The 18,863-nt window shown below is 37.2% G+C and overlaps 1 protein-coding gene across 10 annotated transcripts in view; it reads right to left on the reverse strand.

The window, feature by feature from the left end:
* Positions 1 to 15,951, reverse strand: part of vav2 (vav guanine nucleotide exchange factor 2) — a 238,550-nt gene extending 222,599 nt beyond the window's left edge. For all 10 annotated transcript variants that reach the window (XR_015520202.1, XR_015520203.1, XR_015520205.1 and 7 more), the window contains exon 1: positions 14,860 to 15,951. Coding sequence is in view for 6 of the 10 variants with exons in the window: in XM_087301075.1 (XP_087157201.1) it covers positions 14,860 to 15,063 (204 nt within the window). In the remaining 4 variants the exon portion in view is untranslated. The remainder of the gene's footprint in view (positions 1 to 14,859) is intronic.
* Between the last annotated feature and the right edge of the window lie 2,912 nt (positions 15,952 to 18,863).

The raw sequence follows: 18,863 nt of genomic DNA on the forward strand, positions 1-18,863 counted from the left end.
ATTATTTTCAATGTTTTTTATATTAGAAGTAGAAAATGAGCAGTATCTCTTCTAAATAAAATATCCTGTAAATAATATTTTAAACAGTGCATTGTTGCATCTTCAGTAAACAAATATTTTTATGTAAATAATCATTTTAATGTAATTTTAATGGAAAATATGTTGTCTCAAGGCATCTCTGGTGCAGCTTCCAATCATTGTCAACATAGTGCAAAGCAAGGCTCAAGAATGGGTCCATCCTCCTACTTGACCAGAGATCAGATGTGACTGCACAGTGGCCGCAGAAACGTAAATCAGCACTGGCTGCTCACGAGCCCGCCCACACTCATCAATTATACAAAGCCGACCAAACAGAGCTTGCGCTACGGACCGTTGCAATGTACAGTTACATTATTTGAGAGGTACGTGTTAGTGGCAAGAGGTATGTAGATCGCATGAAGGTTGCATACAATACGCATGCACTTTAAACAGAAATATAAATCAGCCTTAAAACAGGCTTAAGTTAAAAGAGCAGTCACGTGAAACTACATGCAGTAGGGAAAGTAATAAAAAAAAAAACGACCTGAATTTTTTTTTATTTATTACACGTGTTGAATGTCAATTTTGATTACTTTGATTAATCGCCCAGCCCTAATATTTTATATAATTATAGTCATTTTAACTATTTAATAATTAGTCATTGTAATCAGAATGTGAAAATGTACATATAATAAACAAATAAATAATAATAATACATGTTAACATAAAAGTGCAAGGTAACAATAACTAAAAGTAACAAAAAGTATTAAAAAAAAAAAAGAAATAAACAAAGTTTAACAATATCATTTTAGATCAGGGGTGTCTAGACTTGGTCCTGTAGGGCCGATGTCCTGAAGATTTTAGCTTCAACTTGCCTCAACACACCTACATGGATGTTTCAAGAAACCCTAATAAGAGCTTGATTAGGAATCCCAGGTGTTTGACTGGAGTTAACTAAACTTTGCAGGACACCGGCCCTCTAGGACTGAGTTTGGAAACCCCTGTTTTAGACTGTCACACAGGTGCCTGAATAGGCCATTTCCTCTACCGGATTTATTTTCAGTTGTTAGGCACCTACATGAAAATATACTAAAGTAATTTATAGCACATACTTTTGTAGTAAATGTTTTTAACCATACTGACACAATCACCTCCAATAAAGATTGGATGAGGTAACAGATGTTGTACAATCAGCTGGAATGTTGGTGACGTCTGCTTTTTTCATGGACGATACATATTGCATCACCAAAAATGATTGAGGTCATGTGTTCATGTGAGATATGATGATTGATTACTGCGACAGGCCTAATACATAAATAACCCAACTGTCTCTCTCTGACGAAGAAAATGTTTACTTCCAACAGTCTTTTCCCTGTGACAGCAGCTGGCCCTGCACACAAACCCAGGAACATTTGCCTACTGCCACACACCAGACTGACAAGGAGGATGAAAATCATCCTGGATTTCCATATTTATAATCAAACAGATGGTGACACGCAACAAAGTTTTTTTTTTGTTCCTGATCCAAAAAGGCTCCATTCAAGTTTTGTGAGGCAAAGAAAACCCCCACTGTTACAATCACATGTGAGATAATTAGAAACTAAGGAACATAATAAAGATTCATGCAAGATTATGTCGATTAATTATTAATTATAAAATAGCTGAAAGTGAGAAAAGTGTTAATTAAAACATTCAATTCATTGTAATTCACACTTTAGGTCACTTTAGTTTCATTTTTAATTGCTGACTGAATGAATCAAATGATGTTCAAGTCAGGCTTTAGGCTAGGCATGGGACGATAATCGTTTTCAAGGTATACCTATTACATTTCAATGTTTGAAAAAGTCAAGTCAGTTTAAAATTGTCCAAATTTTCTTCAATAAGATATATGTATGATTTTAATTTATTTATTCATTTTTGTTGTTGTTTAAGACAATAGTATATCCAGCAGAAAAGATGCCATTTTAAGAAATCTGTGTTTTTGAAACTAATGAAGACAGCAGAATCATTTGAATTACTTTGCCTGACATTTTTACTGCTTTAAAATGCTTTTCCTTAAAATAAAATATAATGTGTTTAAAGGGGAAAACAGTTTGTTTTTACCCAGACATTTTTAAAAATATATGCATGTTAGAGCAGTAATCACAATACCGCGAAACCATGCTTAAACCAAGGTTATCATATCGTCAGAATCTTATACTGGCCCATGTCTGCTTTCAGCACACCAAAAATGAAAACCGTTGCTGCTTGCAACACCTTAAAAGGTTTGTCATCAATTTTTTTGATGACCATAACATTTTATTGTGGTGCTGCTTAGTTGGTCAAACATAATTTTAAAGACTGGCACACATCAACCTCACAGTCTGCCTTTGGACATAACAGGACGTTAGGAGGAACACCAGTTTTTTTGTTTGTTTTTTTTTTGTGTTCCACATGTCACCTCTTGTCAGGCTCACATGGGAGGTAATTTGCCTAATTTGGCATGTAGAATTGGCACTGGTCATCAGTGGAAGAGAGCACTCTGATTTGCTTTGCTGCTATGAGTGCAAAACAAAAACTGAAGTGACAAAACTAAGCAAACAACACAAATCAAGAGAGAACACAAATAACAAGGCTGTAATTGCATTGCATATCTTAAATATTTGCAAACTATATTTTATCAAATCATCAGATATACTTTCATGAGTGAATCCCTCTGTGGTGAGCAAAGAATACTGTGAGAATGGTAAGTAAACACTGCTTTGTTTATGGTTTATTTGTGTGGAGCACTAGTTCCAGTTTTCCTTTGAGAAATGACAGTACAGGAAAGGTACATCCTCACATGTAGGCACAAAATGCACGCATTCATTTCAGTTGGCTGTTGTGCGTTTGGTGTGTTCATGGATAGCTTTTTGGTTCAGATGATACCAGCTGACGCAAAACAACAAGATTCTTTGATGTCACCTTGGTGTGACCCAGATAGATAGAATCATAAGATAGAATCATAACACGATGGCTATATTTATGTTACTGGTTCCTGACTGTTCTGAAATTAGTCTAATCATTTCACTTATGTAATGGAATGGCACCCTGCCCCTCATACAATACCTATTTTAAATTCTATTATCATAAAAAAAAATCAACATTTCAATATCAAGAGAAATAACGGACAATAAGGCACAATCAAAATATCTGAGGCCAAGTTTGAGCTATAATAAAGTTCATTAGGAATTAAAGAAATAAATGAAGTACAAAAAGACACATGGGATTGCTCTACTGATTTATCTTTTCTGACTTATTAAAAATCATTGCACAGTATCCAACATTATGTGGAATAATAATAACCCATCATCAGTAAATAATTTTCAACATGTCCATAGCAAACCTGCTAAAATGCGCACAGGGCTGTAAATAATTACTTACCAAAATCAAAACCATTTAACTGTTGTAAATCATCCCCCTCTCTCTGTTGTAGTCACGTGCCGTCGATAGAACCCTCCATCATGTACTTGTTAACAAAAACGCTTTAATAAACGCAGCTTGTACTCCAGTGTTTCATTACTCTCAAATGGATTACAGCTAAATCATAAGAAAGGAAGTGTTTTAGGCAACAACATGTTTACGAATTGATCCCATATAATTATTTATTTTTCTTATTTTCTGTTGAGCTGAAATAATAGATTTTAAAAATGCACCGAACAGATTTAGTTTAACCGCAAAAAGCAGAGCTTTATAAAATAGTGAATGATGTAAAGTCAGCTGGCTCAAAAATGAGGTGAAAATGGTATACCAATCATTACACTTTTCCTAAGGCTAACATTAAATGTCAGGGCTCACAATATTTCTAAATTCCTGTAGCCCTTCAGGCAGGCACTGTTTTTGGTTAAATTCAATTAATGTTTATTTATATAACGTTTTTACAATGCAGGTTGTGTCAAAGCAGCTTAACATAGTTCTAGTAAGAGTTGAAGGTCAGTTTAATTTAATTCAGTGTGGTTTAAATTTCACTGCTGAAAGTTCAAACACTGTAGAGCGAATCCAGCAAAGCGCAGCTCCACAAGTCCCAATCCAAGCAAGCCAGTGGTGACAGTGCCGAGAAGGGGGAGAACTTTACCAAAAAAACTTTACTAATTGACAAGGTGAAGGGACAAAAAAAAACCTAGAGAGAGAGACTAGGCTCTGTTGGCCACGACCGTTATTCCGGCCAAAATTCCTGTGTGGAGCTGCAGTCTAAGCACTAGAGTCACACTGTTCAAATAGTAGCTCAAACAGAAAATACATTATTTACTAAATAAAAAAAGATATAATGGCATTTGTTTTAGACTATAAAGAAATTGTATTATTTAACTTTTGAAAGTTTTTATTTAATTATTATTTTAAATAAACAAAAAATGTTGTTGCATGAACATTGTTTTAGGTATTTCTTAGGTTATTTTGGGTTATTTCTTATATAACTAACTTACTTCACTTAAACTGGAAAATTGTGTCATTATTTTCTGATCCTTCACTCATTTCAGACCAGTTTGTTTTGTTCTCTTCTAAACATAAAACGTTTTCTTTCAATTATTTTTATCCGTGTTTAACAGAAAGAATAAAACTCAAACAGGTTTGACACAAGCAAAGGGAGTAAATAGTGGGTTCATTTTCATTTTTGGGTAACTGCCCCTTTAAATATCCCTTTAACTATTCCCTGACTGCCAATTGGTTACCGATCCTGTTGAATAACTGCAAAAAGTAGACAGATGATGTTAACTTATCTTTATTAACTTATAACGTGTTTTCTATCTTTCTTAAGCACTCTTCTGCACGCACTGAAGCACAAGCTTTTCATGGAGATTCGCACACTCGCATAGTTTAAAAATGAACAATTTTTCATTACAGTCCGAATTATTAAATAACATATCTTGATCCTAATATTGAATAATTGCTCAAAGACATATATTTTGAACTTTGCATGGCTTAAACAGGCTTAACATAATGTGAAATGGCTCGTTTACGAACCCAAAGACATGTCCTATTAAATTGTGCAGTTCTGTACACTTCTGAGGTATAAGAAAATAATGTGTAATAAATAATTTATTTTAATTTAATGTTCATTAATTTTTTCATGTCCCTGAATAAAGGAAATATTTATGTAGTTTGTTGAAGTCATTATTTGGAGCTGCCATCATGTAAGGTAACAGAATGAATATGTTCTGTTTATGCTGCTGCTATAGACACGTTAACATGATTTAAACGTGAAACATGATTCGTCAGGGTGGCAAAGAGGGTAGCACAATGCCCCCACAGCAAGAAGGTGGCTGGTTCGAGCCTAGCCTGGGTTAGCCCGTGTTTGTGTGGGTTTCTTCCGGGTGCTCCAGTTTCCCCCACAGTCCAAACACCTTCACTTTAGGTAAATTATGTGAATAGGTGTGTATGGATGTTTCCCAGTGATTGGTTGCGGCTGGAAGAGCATCCACTGCGTAAAACATATGCTGGATAAGTTGGCGGTTCATTCTGCTGTGGACTAAGGGACAAAGGCAATAATAAATTAATGGATGAATGAATGAATGAATGAATGAATATTACATTTAAAACTTAACTCTCGCTATACCTGTATGTGAATCTAATGTCAGTGCAATCTCAGAGTAAATGAGTAAGTGTTAGTGTGCTTCAGTGCACCGCATTTCAGTACAGAACAAGCGATTAAACTGACAGAAACACTATGCTACATTATTTGGGAGATAGTTGATAGTAATGTGGCTTTTCCCCTTTATTATCAATAAGTTGATTTAGGTAGCTTTTGGTAGCCCGAATAAAACAACAACAGCCCCGGGGCGTCGGGCTACCAGATTTTGCAAGCCCTGAATGTAACTAAACACATGACCAGTGTTTGAGCATCACTTGAATGTCTATTTGTAGCTGTGACTGTTAAGGTGGTGGTGCCTTGTAATTCTCTGTGCAGAAAATACCCTGTCCTAGTGTCCAGCCTCGTTTTTGAGCTCGGTTTATCAACAGAACTGCAATTAATCCAGAGTCTCCTCACAGGGAAGCACCAAGGGGAAGGGTGGAAACGATACACAACTTCCTGTTTGCATGATTAACGAGCATGTCAGCTGGGGATAAGATCAATACACAGCAGCCTTTTACAGGACTCTCTAATGTTGCTATTTCTACCTCTGCACAGCCCCTCCTCCTGTTCCAAAGCCATTTATGAGATATGATCAATTCTGGTCAGTAATGGGATATTGGTTAGCTTTGTGTTGGTGGGAAAAATAATCTGAACACCCTAAAATGTTACTAAACAGGAACTGCAAACGAACAAGGTCTCTTAAGACGATCGTATCTCTGAAATTGATGGTAGAGATAGTATTAAAAAATATATTAAGCTTATCATTGTACCCAATGAGGGACTGGCAGATGGAAGCATGTATGGAGTAGGACTGTTTGCTTCTCTTCAACACTTTGTACTGATAATCATCTCCAACCCAGTCAAAGAAGCTAGAATTAATCCGCAGCAAACAGCACAGTAGGCTGCATCACAAAAACTAGCACACGAGAGAAACGTGGGAGTGTGAAAGAGACAGTCTTTTGAGGATTGACAGCTACTCTTTCTATGCCCTAAACATCCCGCGGCAGGATTCAAGAGTGCTTAGGAATTTGAGACTTCCACCAGAAGATGAGGCAATGAGAAAAGACAGGTTGAATGTTGGCTAGAAGTTTATACAGAAGATGATGGTGTATGAAGATGTTGCCTGTCAAAAAAAAAAAAGCAGCCATCTGTTGGTTGTGTCTTACTGCCCCTTCTACGCCTCCGGGTGCTGTGTGCCTATGCCCGGCTCAGTGCGCTCTGAAAGTCAGGGCTGATTCCCCGGCTCATCTGTGTTAATATTCCACAACAAACTGCTCACAGATGGGGTCTCATTTACGAACATAAGCTCCCTGTGTGGGTTCCTCTTTACTTCATATCTCGTCATATGTGATGGAGTTGTCGTCCCAAAGCCCTGCAGGGACTCCATCTCCTCCTGGCTGCATGGAGTCTAAAGGCCACCAAACGATCGAGTCATTAAAATGAAAAATAATTGTTTGCTGCAAGAGAGAAAGAGAGTTTGAAGCATTATGCAACTGCTCAATCTCTCAATTATCATTTCCCTTCCCATGGCACCACTTTCGTAGCTATTAAGAGTCACTCTTCAGATAATCTCATGCTTATGTATAGCGTTGTTATGGATTTTTATTATGGCAATATTGCACCCATCCAAAGCAAATAAAATAAATAAATAAATAATGTGTAGACGTCCTGCTGATTGCATGCCACGCTCTCAGAATTTCTCCAGCAGTGCGCTTGGATATGAATTCCTTTGAAAGGTTTCATATATCATGTGGCTTTCAACATGATCCTCCCTCTAAACAATAGCAATTTGGCCAAGCAGAGCTACCGTGAATTGCAATGATATTCTCTCATGAGCTCAGGCAACATGAGATCAATCTATCAAATATACGGACGAAGCGTGGGCTCCTAAACATGTCTGGTCATGGTGTGAGGTCTTGTTTAATCCTTTACTCGCTGCTTTCTCTGTTCCTTAATAAAGGGTCTCCCTGTAGAAGGAACCGGAACCAGTGAGTAAACTGTTCCAGGCATTTCAACAGACCACAAAAGAACACACAAACATGAGAGATCAAGCCCTGGCATCCATAAAAAAGCACCGTGTTTGTATAACCTCCTGTCTTTTGTCTGCAAATAAAGCAGATTCGAGTATACTGTAATTTCATTGAGTAGTCTCCGATTTCCGACCATTTTACAATCCCATTCACTTTCTCTGGTCACAGCTGCACAATCCAGGAAGTGTCCCTAACAAGCTCTATTGATGAAATTACCTGCACCAGCTGTCAGGGGTCAAAGGTCAGAGAAAGGCCACGCTTATAGATTAAATTAACCTAGTGGGTGAAAAAAGGCGGATCTCACATCACACCCACTTCTCTGCTACAGAAAAACTGGTACCGAAACTGCATATAGAAGCTCCACTTCCGGAACCAGTGCTCTGATTAGTTTAATGCAGTTTTGCGAACTGAATAAATCCCTCTAAATTAAGCCTGACAAGCTGATAATCTTATCTGCATTCATTTAAGATCCAAAAGCCATGCCGCCTGCCTCCAAACACTTTAAATGCTCACCCTGTCATTGTTCCACATCGTCATTCAACTGTGAGTTTAGTCATCAAAGCCCATATTCTCTATGCTAGGGTTGTCACGATACTGGAATTTGATACCAATCTGTATTGAAATAAAAAAAAAAAAAAGTCCATTTCCCACAAACATTTGAGCACTTCTGACTACGTTCTTAAACCACGCTGATTTGGTATCTTGTTTACATGCTCAACAGAGTGTAACCACAGATACAGGGAAACTGGAGCCTTTTAAAGCTGTGATTCATCAGCAGATCGCTCGTATGTCAGCTTATAGGCAAACCAGCTGATCGATGTGACTTTAAAATGCTCCAGTGTCCCTGTGGTTACACGGAGTAAACAGCAGAGCGCTTTGTGAAATGATGATCTTCCCGGTCAATAACATCATCTTCCCGGTCATTTCTGTTGAGCATGTGAACACTTTGGCAAATCAGCACTGTTTAACAACATGCTCCACAGCGATTAAATGTTTGCGGGAAAAGGGGCATTTTTAAAACTTCAGTGCCAATTGGTATCGAATTGGAAAATTTCCAAGAAAACACTATCTACAACGGCAGCATGGCTGCACACGGACGTCGAGATGCACAATTTAGTAAATTCATTATTATGAATTTTTACAACAAGCATATGTTTTAATATATCCATAACAGCGTTCGTGTTACCACCAAGGTTTTGAAAAAAAAAAATGCTAAAATAAAAGCCGCTAAATTTCACTATCTATAATCCATAATAAAAACTCCTGTATAGCAGTCCCACAACATTCTGACACTCGAATCCCACGTCAGAAAAGTCTAATAATGAACTTTTTACAGTGTCTGCTATAATGTTAATGTTATTTTGTGCGTTTACATAGATAAATATGGCCAAGGTGTAAATGCGCAGTATAGTTACAATCTTATTGCCACATTATATTGTTATGATAACATGATATAAGATAAATAACAAAAAAATAACACAACTGGAAAAACCACAGCAGTTGTGGCCATCAATCTCATATAAAGCAAGAGATCGCAATTACATATATCAATTGCATGCAAATACAGTCTTAGAATCAAGAAACAGTTTGTGCTTTTAGGCCTTTGAATGTTACCTTCAGTGAAGTCATAAACACCATATTGCTTTTCGGTTCCTCTTTACTGATTGGATGTTGTGAGCAGGTTATTTTTTTCTGTAACCTGGTAAAAACCAGTACAGCGAAAGAGACGGCAACATGATGGCAACATCTAATTATGAGGCTAAAAGTAAACTTCTGTTTCCAACATCTTGGAAACATACATTTACGTGGGTTCAACATGATGAAATAAATAAAGTTATCTTCTGAACAGTTTGCCGTCAGTTTGCCAAGTCAGTCACCTTTTTTTGCAAAAAAAAAATACCTGCACATTTTCCATACAGCTATATTTTACTGCCAAATATTTTAACATTTTTTAAAAATTTAAATTCTAGATTCATAGGCGTTTTTTGACTTATTATTTAAAATATGTAACTAAGAAATGGCTATTAATTTCTTCTTTTATTGCTGGGGCCAGTGAAAATTTTGGCAGGGCAAGTAAAAATCTGAACCACTGATCCAATCGGGCCAGTAGAAAAAATCCTTAGCGTTGAACCATGCGTGTGCAGGTGCCGTATTGGTGTCCCATAGAGGTAAATTTTGAAGCCCTTTCCCTTCACACTCTGTTTCAAGGGCCAAGGTAGAGGGGAAGGGGTAGAATTGGGTACAAAAACTAAATTTGGATTGGGCCTTGATCTTCATTTGGCTCTTTTAGCCGTTTAAATAACATAACTTAAATCTTCACTTAAAAAAAACAGGATCCAGCACAAAGAGACTGCCGACAGATGCCAGAGGCCAGGAAATGTGGTCAATGTCTGAAAACAAAAGTAACTTGTATGAGATTGTGGCTGAAGCAGCGAGCAAAAGGGAGAGAGAAAGTGGGGAGGGGGGTTAGGAGTAATAAATCAGAACAAAATCTCAAAGATGAAACTCATTATCCTGGCTGCAGAAATACAAGAGTTATGAGAATGAACGCATCTAAAAACAGAGCTAAAATGAATTGGCTGTTAGAGGCAAATGGGGAGTACAATAAAATGCATAAAAGCGCTATAGTGAGCAATGACTCGTCTCTTTTTTCTGTCTTCCTGGTGTACGTGCTGAAAGACAGGCTGTATTTTCTGAGAGGAAACAACAGACATCGCAAACTCCCTAAAGCCCTGAAGAGAGACGGGGGAGACCTCACTTTTCAGTCCCAAGATGGACCCGCGGCCAAGCCTAAGGGGATAGAAACTAGACACACAGGTACTGCATGCAAAAACAAACATTCTCAATACTGGCACCTGATTCATCTCTAAGGTATTAGATCCTACCAACCACCAAAGGTAAATAAAAATGTGAAAAAAAAATTGAAGAACAATGCAGACTTCAAAAATCCAAACCCGCTGAGCTACATCTGTCAGACAGAGCCAGAGGAAATGACCTGCCCCTTCCTCCTGGGACTTTAGATCCACATCAATGTATTGTGTTCATCTGAAAGGCAGAACTATTTAACTAAACAGCATTAATACCAAATAATTCTGACTAAATATTGAAAAACATATCAGCACATAACAAACACCTACAGTATGAAGCGATAGTTTATCCAAAACATTATAATTATTTATTTCATGTCCTTCAAAACAAGAAAACAGAAAACAATTTTCAGAATAATCATTTTTACAGAGCTCTTTCCATACAGTAAGTCTACAGTTAAGTTCACTTGGGGAATAGGGGTATGCTGTGTTTATTGTCTAACAGCATCATAACAGTTTTAACAACGTGCAAGGTGATTTTATCAAGTATACAAACACATCTGGAGTCTAAAAGCAGTAGCCAGTTGATGAATCTTGATAGAATTATAGTGACATACTGTAATTTATGATCATTTTCATGTGACAAAATGTATTCAAACTGGTGTGTGGTGAGCACACTGGCGCATCATCCAAGTGGATTCTGCACACTGGTGGTAGTGTGGAGAGACCCCCCTCATGATTGTGAAGCGCTTTGGGTGTATGGCCATACACAATAAATGCGCTATATAAATACACATTACCTTACAATACAAACTATAACACGTATTTTAAATGCAAGTTTGTTTGGTTGAGAATTTTTATTCTCATATATCATATCTCTCAATGTATGTTCAAGTGTCGAGAGTCCATATTGTTGAACTGAATTTTAGTAATCAAAACGCCTGTCCTCTTAACTGAAATAATGAAATGTCTACAGTTTAACATTAATAACTACATTTACATAATTTTACAAATCATGCAACTGAATTTTTAGTTTTATTATTTTTTTTTATTTATCAAATTTTATTTTATTCCTGTTGAAAATTAAAACACAACAAAACACATTTTTAACAACTGACTTCAGTGCTTTGAAAAGTACATTCCACACCTAATAGTGAAGTTTGTTCAAGTGAAACCATTTATTTTGACAGCTTACAAAGATGTTTAAGATTTTAGGTGTACAAGATATGATGATAGTTATTCTAAGATAAAATGATTTAATACTCATTAGGTGAGTTGGCAGATGCTGAAAACACCATAAAATAATCGGTCATTTTAAGCCAATCACTTTGAACGAATGAAGCCTCATTTTAAAGGAAGAATGAGAGATTTTGGGTGATCTCTGTCTACGTAAGTGACAGCGGATATTGGAGACCAGGTGGGCATGTCGAGTGATGCGACAAAGTTGAGAATCCTTTAACTTTATGCCAATGAAGAGCAGCTTTCTTGAGCAACAGCCAATAGGAACACTAGTAGAGCTCACGTGATCCTCTCTCAGCTCACTCATAGGCCAGTTGTATTCGTGCTTTATATACCCCTGTGTTTGAAGCAGGTCACCACCCAGAGCGACAGGCAGCTAAGTTGCTGCTAGTCTGAATTAAAATAGAGAGATATAATTTTTGACAATATCGCATATCCCTTTCCAATATTAAAAATATCATAAATCATGAACCTATCCAGACTATACACAGTTTAAGTTATTTCTTAAATCTCCTTAAATCTTAAATGTCCTCTGATAAAGCTGACATCTAATCTTAAGATTGCTTATCCCACTGAGAAAAGAGCAAATTTTTTATAGTTTCAACAAATAAAACATTTATGAGTATGTGATGCAAGCAAATATCTGATAGAAAATAAAGAGCGTTTCTCTGCTGACACCAACTGTACTGCCACATGGCTTGGACTTATAATTGCAACATTATTTGCTAAACAATGCCTAAGCAAGATTCTTTTCAGAGACACTTCTTGTCTATTAAGTAAAGCCTGAGGCTGCCCTTTAAGACTTACCAGTAAAATACAGGTTTATGAGTGACGATCACAAGAACCTTGATTACAAAAAAGGCATAGTGCACTAAAATGTGCAACACGTGAAGCATGCAGAACAGCAGAAGCTTCAGTATCGATGGACATCCACCACAAACAGCCCACATAATCACTTCATCCTTATTTAATGGAGGTAGTAAATTAACAACCACTGTGTATCAAAGCACACAGCGACCTTTGCTGGGTATAAATCACAGCTTCCATTGTGCTGCCAGATCTCCCTTTCAACCAATTTGTCACAACGTAATGCCACACAAAACCTTCCATGTTGGGGAAGTTACGGTTATGGGAGGATCAAAGGTCCCTATGACTGCCTCAGCAATAACAGCTAAAACAAAAGCCTACAAGTTCTGGGAGAAAACAGCTATATAGTCATACGAAAGCATCTGTACAGGGATAAATCACACCATGGGCACTGGAAGACTGCTATAAAACTCTTTGCTGAGCACATATCTGGTCTACATTCACTGTGAAAACAAAGATTTGCATTTGCAAAGGGATTTTAATGCTTGGACTATTTAAATCAACAGCCACGTTATCTAGGACATGCATAGGTGTTCTGTAACAGATCACCTTCTATTTTTACCATATAAATCATAGTTTTAAACTGGTTATGACTACACAATTAGCTAAGATAAAATAATTAATTTTAAAATAATTTAAATTAAAATAAAAAATTGTAGATTTAGTTTTACTCTTAGTTTAAAGGATATCTATTTGCAAGTGTGCTCCAAAACAGTGACAAAAATTACAATTAGAAAATATAAAACTGATATAAACATCCAAAGCTTGCAGTTTGCCACTTCCTCTTAAATGGTTTTATCAATTTTTTTTTTCACGTCACCTCATACTTCAGTTTCTGATCAATATTTGAACAATGATCTTTAGTATCTGACATGCCCCATCCCTTCAAGATGCTTCTCATTTGCTTTTCATTTCTATGAGTTTGAGATCTTTGTGTGAAAATGCCGAGCGTTTTTTAAAAATGCGTTTGCGTTGTGATGATTTGCAGCATGTGTGCTGCCAAACTGAAGATCTTTTCCCAATTTGCCGAAGTTTTTTGAAATTGCATGTGTTTCATAAATTGCAGCATGCTGAGCTCTCTCAATAACCGCACAAAACGATATTAGTGGTTTTTTAAAAGGGGAGAAGCTACTTAATGTCCCACCCTCTCTTCGTTTCTCAGATGAGATTATTCAAACATTGAGAAAAAAATGCACATTTTAAAGCACTTTATGGGACCTTAAACGGAAGCCAGAACTACTGAAGATTACCAACAATTACGGTCCACCTCTCTGATTGGCAGATTTTTTATCAGCCGTCAGCAGGTAAGTAATGCACACAAATTAAGAAAATTAAGATTTAGACATAAAAATAAAAATTTTTATTTTGTCGCATTCCCATAAATATGCAAAACAAAGCTGTAATTTTAAACCCACAAGGCCATGATGCTAATTTATTCCAGATTTGAAAGTCAAATAAAGGTTTAAAATGATGATTCACTTTAATCCAACTAGTTACACGCTTTCTAGAATAAGCAGCAATGCAAATCCCAATCTACACAGCACTGTTATGTAAATTACATCACAAAGGGGTTTATTTTCAGGACAAAACTCAGATCAGCATTGACAACATATGCAGAAAGGGAGTGAAACACAGTAGGACATGTGTTTAAAACCTTTCAAAACAGACAACACTTAAAATAAGCTTCATCATACCGCTCCAACACTTCACATTTACTAGTAGGAAGTGCTTTTACCACACATTCCTTCACAAAGAGAACTGGCTGAAAGTCACATTCCTGAAACCGATGAAGAACTTGCAGCTTTTCCTGGTTTATGTTTACACAGATAAGAGCCTTGGCACTCCTTTAGCATTCACCTTTTAAACCCTGCACCACCTCAGACACTTCCTTTCTTGCTTTCAAACAATCAGGCTAATTCATCCACAGTGAAAATAAATATAAATATCTACATGCTAAGAAAAGTTTAGGACACCTGTGTGTGTTGCATCCAAATAGTTACAAGACACATAATAATTCAGGAACGAGCAATTTTTAACAATATCTTAAATAAAATAAGCACATAATAAAAACACATCAGAAAGTTTAGCTCATAATCAGATTACAGAATTTAGATTAATCGATTGTGACAGATATATGAGTGATTGCTCAGCGACGCCAATAATGCTCGACAACGACCCCTGTTGATAAGAATTAGAGTGTCACCCTATGGGCACATTTCCAGCTGTCAATTCTGTCCTCAATCATTCCTGCAAATGTGACCGTCATTAAAACACAGGCATTCAAATACAGACATTAATATTGGCTTACCTGTGACATCTGAGGGCGGAAGTTGATCTGCTTTAGGTCCACGGAACCGGGAGACAGATTGTGCAGCATCTGGCACAGGAGCACCCCATCTCTGAGCGCCTGGGCCAGGTCAAAAACCACCGCTGAGGGCCAAACGACCCGGTGGTTCGGGGGCAAAACCTTACAGTCTATCAGCCAGCGCCCGCACTGCCTCCACTCCTCCATACTGACAAGAACGAAGCAAAACAGGAGGCAAGAATAAAGAAAACGAGCAGTCCAGCGCACGCAAACGAGAGAAGTGCCAAGATAAAACTGACAAGAAATGATGCCACTTCCTCTCCGCGGTCCAAAGGGCACTAAACTGCCTAAGGTCGGTTATGCGGGAATGGCTTTCCCAATTATAAACACGCTTAATAAACTTGTTAAAGTATTAAACCCACCTAGTTTGAGAACTAACCGTTCAGTTTGTCCAATATAGAGCAATTACGAAATAATCCAATTATTAAGACACATTATTACAGAAGATAAAGACAATAACGACGCTAAAATGTGATTTAGACGCGTTTTCTCCTCAGAGAATCAGCTGAGTTTCCTCTTCTTCATCATGAACTGACATGTTTGGCTCTGCAAATGCGTCCTGTCACAGCAAAAAATGTTTCTCTCTGGACAACAATAGATATTTTCCTTAACAAGAAATGCTGGGAAAGGCTGCAAAACAGCTGCTACACGCAATCTCGCGCAGTTTATCAAAGTTTTATGGTTAAATGAGGCAATAAATCCATGTTTTGTAGTCTTGAGTAGATAGCTCCTCACAGGCGCTCGAGCAGCAGGCGGGATGCGATCTTAACAGCGTCCAACTCCTAAAAGAATCCGGTCCAAACTTGTTTTTAAAACTTCTTTAGTGAAATATCACAACGCTCGGCGAAACGCGCAAACTCCGGCGTATTTAACGCGAAACCGTTGTTCGTCCCGCTTCGTTCGCGTCCATAGAGAGACAAACGCCGCGAGGGCTCCGTGCTGATCATTCGTCCGTTGAGTAGCGAGGATTTCTCGGTTGTTTCTCAGTGTGGATGGTTTGAGTGTTTTGATTTCTCCGCTCGCGTGAGTGCGGACGGGCGGGTGAGCGCGCGCGCAGCAGGAGAAAGGGCGCGCGCTGGTGAGTTTGCATCTGGGTTCCGGTCGCGCTCGTCCACGTGTGAGAAGGAGGGTCGGTCTTACTAAAACAGTCTCATTTTTTAACATTTATCAGCAGACTTTGTGGACATCGTGGTAAACACAAATGTACGTTCGGGTAGTGTGGGGAGAGTTTATGTCAAAAATGCATCCAAAGAGGGCGAGCTCGATTTTGTTTTTGTACGACTCAGAAGGGGCTTGTTGTGTTTTTGGGGAATAAATGACATACTGACAACAAATTATTTTGCATTGGCTAGAAATGTGGCTTCTATTCTGAAAGACTTCAACTTTTGACTGTAATAAAATAAAAAAAAATACTTAAAATAACTTAAAGTTAAATAAAGAATACCCCAATATATTAAATAATGGTGGTGTTTTTTTGTATTCAATTTATTGATTATTATTAAACATTAATTCATTTTCTTTTTCGGCTTAGTCCCTTTAAATAATCCAGGGTCACCACAGCGGAATGAACCGCCAACTTATCCAACAAGTTTTTATGCAGCGGATGCCCTTCCAGCCGCAACCCATCTCTGGGAAATATCCACACAAACACACTACGGACGATTTAGCCTACCCAATTCACCTGTACCGCATGTCTTTGGACTGTGGGGGAAACCGGAGCACCCGGATGAAACCCACGCGAAGGCAGGGAGAACATGCAAACTCCACACAGAAACGCCAACTGAGCCGAGGTTCGAACTAGGGTTGTAACGGTATGAATTTTTCACGGTATGATAATCGTCTAAAACAATACCACGGTTTGACGGTTTCGCGGTATACGGTATGTTACAAATGTTACAAAATAATAGAACAGTGAAGCAAATTTGACTTTTTCCAAATAATATATTTTTAGTTACTATAAACAACACCACTTACAATGAACAAATAAAAATAAGAAAATAATAAATAATGTGTCAAAGTCCAAATAAAGTCCAAATAAACATGGTGCAAATCCTCAGTAAAAAAATAGATATAAATATTTACTATACTATAAATAGTTACATAACGAAACTAGATTCAATATGGAACATCCTTAGGTTTTATGTGCCAGCATGGATATGGTTGTCTATCGATATGGATTTGGATGTGGTTGTCTGCAATGCAGACAAACAGCTGCACCTTCATTTGCGTCTTTTGAAAACAGCAAGAGCAGCAGTTCGTCTTTGCTGTGTCACTGTTTTGACATGTTTCTGTGCTGCTGTGCATGCAAAAGTACTTAGTATGAGAATTATTTCATGAAAAACTTTTTTTTTGCGTTTTATTTAGCCGCGCATAAATGTATGCCTATCTCTCATTCCGTGTTGTTCAAAAAGCTTGGTCCACAAACAAAAGCGAAACCTATGCTTATTGGTTGTGATATAGCGAGTTTGAACCAATCTGGGCATGGAGGAGGGACAATGCATCAATGTATCATGTCTGATTTGTCCGGAGACACAGTGACGAGCGTTTCTTTGTCAAATCAGCGTTGTCAAATGTTGATGACGTAACCGCACTGATTCCGGAGCCTCTGAAAGTCCGCGAATGTTATGTGATACAGCACTGGAAAGCTGAGATTCTCTTCTTTATGCCAATCTTTGAATTGTATGAATCGGATCAGCGGATCAAAAGTTATTAAACATTTAAAAGCAATACTTATTTTTAGCCGCGGGCGGCTGTCTCGGTCTTTAAGGGTTAAAACCGTTGATATGCAATTGTTCATGGTATGATAATCGTGCACGTTCAAATCGTGGTAAACCGTCATACCGGTATATTGTTACAACCCTAGTTCGAACCAACGACCTTCTTGCTGTGAGGCGACAGTATTATTAAACAATTTAGCTTTATTTCCTTTTAGAAAGTTAGATAAGCCTGACTATCTTGTTTTTTGATTGGTAATGTTTTTGAATTTATTACTATACATCGCAGGTTATAATTTTAAAGACTTTTTGATAAAACTACAAGAATCCATACACAGCTTAAAAATCTTATGTATATATAATTTTATTTTAAATGAATTATTATTTATTAATTATTGCTTACATTTTGGTGAGGTTTAATAAGTCTTAATGAGTCCCTTGTAAACGTAATCATGTGATGTTCTGTGGTGTTTTTATCAGATTTTTAACTGTACAATATTTATAGTACAGACAAGTATGTTTACACTATTTATTCAGCATCACTCGATTCTGAAAGCATTTACATAAATGAAACATGTTCTGCTGTCTGGATTGAAATTTGCTGTATTCAGACTATTTTTCCATGGAGCCAGAATAAAAAAACAGTTAAAGCACATTCAGTATGAACGATGGTTTTTTGAGTCAGATGTGAGAAGCTGTCACAAGACTTAACGCATTGATCCATCTTGGTCTCTGCAGTATTGTGTTAGTGGGTATACCATGTTTTGAACACAAGGTAACATTTTCTCTCCTTCGCAAAGTCTCTAAACCTTAAAGATGCAAAATATAGATGTATAAATGAATAAACGATTGGGTTCTTATCACTCCTGTAACTCCTCAATAAACAATTGCTGGTAAAATCTCCTAATCTACTTACAGGAATATCATAACATGGTTATACAACATGTAATATTAGATGACTCTTGCACTATCGTTATCTTTTAATTATTATTACAAACTGCTCTACAAAAATGGTTAAATGTAACAATGCTAGCCTTGAGCAGAAACGGGACATCGCTTCCATCTAGCGGTCAGAAGCGGTACTAGTTTAGGCTAGTTTTACCAAAAATCCATATCGATTCCAATCTAATCACGTTATAAATAACCAAATTTTGACAAATGGACAATTAAAAACCACTTTCAATAGCTGTAAATAACAAAATTGCAAAGAGCTAAATAAAAAATAACACAAAA

Source organism: Danio rerio, chromosome 21, assembly GCF_052040795.2.
Source record: "Danio rerio strain M-AB ecotype USA chromosome 21, GRCz13ab, whole genome shotgun sequence".
NCBI lineage: Eukaryota > Metazoa > Chordata > Actinopteri > Cypriniformes > Danionidae > Danio > Danio rerio.